Source organism: Charadrius vociferus, unplaced genomic scaffold, assembly GCF_000708025.1.
Source record: "Charadrius vociferus isolate BGI_N301 unplaced genomic scaffold, ASM70802v2 scaffold101, whole genome shotgun sequence".
NCBI classification, from domain to species: Eukaryota; Metazoa; Chordata; class Aves; order Charadriiformes; family Charadriidae; genus Charadrius; species Charadrius vociferus.
Window position 1 is genome coordinate 2,524,701 of NW_009646941.1, and position 1,731 is coordinate 2,526,431.

The 1,731-nt window shown below is 46.0% G+C and overlaps 1 protein-coding gene across 1 annotated transcript in view; it reads right to left on the reverse strand.

Moving 5' to 3' along the window:
- Positions 1-1,731, reverse strand: part of HUS1 (HUS1 checkpoint homolog (S. pombe)) — a 7,999-nt gene that overhangs the window by 6,006 nt on the left and 262 nt on the right. The window contains exons 2-3 of the mRNA XM_009895054.1: positions 1,345-1,472; positions 610-797 (exon numbers count right to left, since the gene is read on the reverse strand). Coding sequence (XP_009893356.1) covers positions 610-797; positions 1,345-1,472 — 316 coding nt within the window. The remainder of the gene's footprint in view (positions 1-609; positions 798-1,344; positions 1,473-1,731) is intronic.

The window sequence follows — 1,731 nt, forward strand, 5'->3', positions numbered from 1 at the left end:
AATTCAAATTTTTTAGATCCACTCTGGGAAATACTGAAACGGAGTGCCCCCAGTTCCAGTCTTCCAGCCTATTGGTCCACTGTTAAGCAGACTTCACTTTTAAATAAGGAAGAGTCGGTGAGATATCAGTCATTAGTATCTATAAGCTATCCTTAGAGCTGAAGAGGTGAATCAGTGAAGAGGTGTTAACGACAAAAAAAATAATAATCAGAAGACAGCAATTTGAAGTGGAATGGCAGGACAATCAAAAGCAAAACAAAGAGGCAAACAGTACACTGAAACTTCCTTCACCTAATAACTTCAATGAGATGGCAATAGTCCACAGATTTAGAGAATGAAAGAAGGGAGAAAAGTAGGCATTAGAAAGAGGTGTTTCAATCACATAGCCTCTATTCTTCCTCCACCTCTTCCTTGCCTTTCAGAAAATAAAAAGCTGGTTCTGTGTGCTACCAACCATAATGGCAGGAAAGGGTAGTGAAATGGAAAATGGTGATTTTTCTTTATTTAGTTTTCTAGAATTACACCAAAGACTACCAAAGCTTCTATTTGATCTTAGGAAAAGCACTCGATTTTTAAAAGCTTTTTCTTAATAATGAAGATAAAAGCATGGTTGCACTTACTAGCTCCACAGCAACTCTGAGACAGGGACAGTGTTTGTTAGTCAACTTGATCTTCACTGCCTTAGCACTCTGGGCAGTTTTTAATGCTCTTGACAGGTTCTCAGGCACCAACTCTAAATAGATTTCATTGTGCTCTGCAGCTACTCCTTCCATCTGAAATTCATCACAGAAATTCCCCTACAATTTTTGAAAGTTGGGAAATAAAAAAGAGCAAATGAGAAAAAAAAAAAAAAAAGACAGCGGGGCAAGTTTTACCTATCAGACCTTAAGTTTAGAACTGTATGTGTACAACTGGAAGCTTTTCTCTGCCTGGCATCACCTGCAGGAATCAAGACAGGCTGCATAAGCACAAAGGCCCATGGCTTCAGGCTAAACCTATTAATTTCAGATCCTCCCCGAACACCTATCAGTCCTCAAAACAAGGGCTACCATGAGCGAGTTACACTTTCCTGTTTCGAGTTTTGGGCAGGCCCTTGTGGGCCAGCACACACTGAAGCTTTACACTGAAGTGACAACCAAGATAAAGAAGGTATCTAGCCAGAAACACCACGCCTGTGTAACTAAAAGGCAGTCCTGCAAAACAGAGTGCCTTCAGTGACAGACAAGCCTTGAGAGACCTGGTACATCTCGGGAAAAGGCTATGTGTACAAGAAACACCTTCTACTCCAGACACAACTGCACGCTCTGGGTTTCAATATGGTTATTGAACTTCCCCGGGGCTTACCTGGCACAGCTCACACCACATACTGACGCCTCCATTTGCTGCTTTATCGGCGAGGATGAAATACAGCTTGCTGTCAGTAAGGCGCAGTGTGCAGGTCTTGGCTAACTTGGCGATTGTGTTAATTACACCTGGCGAAGTGAGGGGAACGTTACAGCAATAACCGCTTCACACATCCCGTCCCAGGGGACAGGGGAGAAACGTTCACGATCCAAGAACGCAGCTCGTGCTGCTGCGGAAGCTCCCGGACACCTCGGGGCAAAGGAAAGTGCCTCACGCTCCCTCCCCCCAGGAAAGGCCTCTGGGCCCGCGGCCTGGGCCAGCGCCCGCCACGGGCTGGGGGCCGCCGGCGCGCACGCCCCTCCTCCTCCCCCTCCCCGGGGAAGGCGG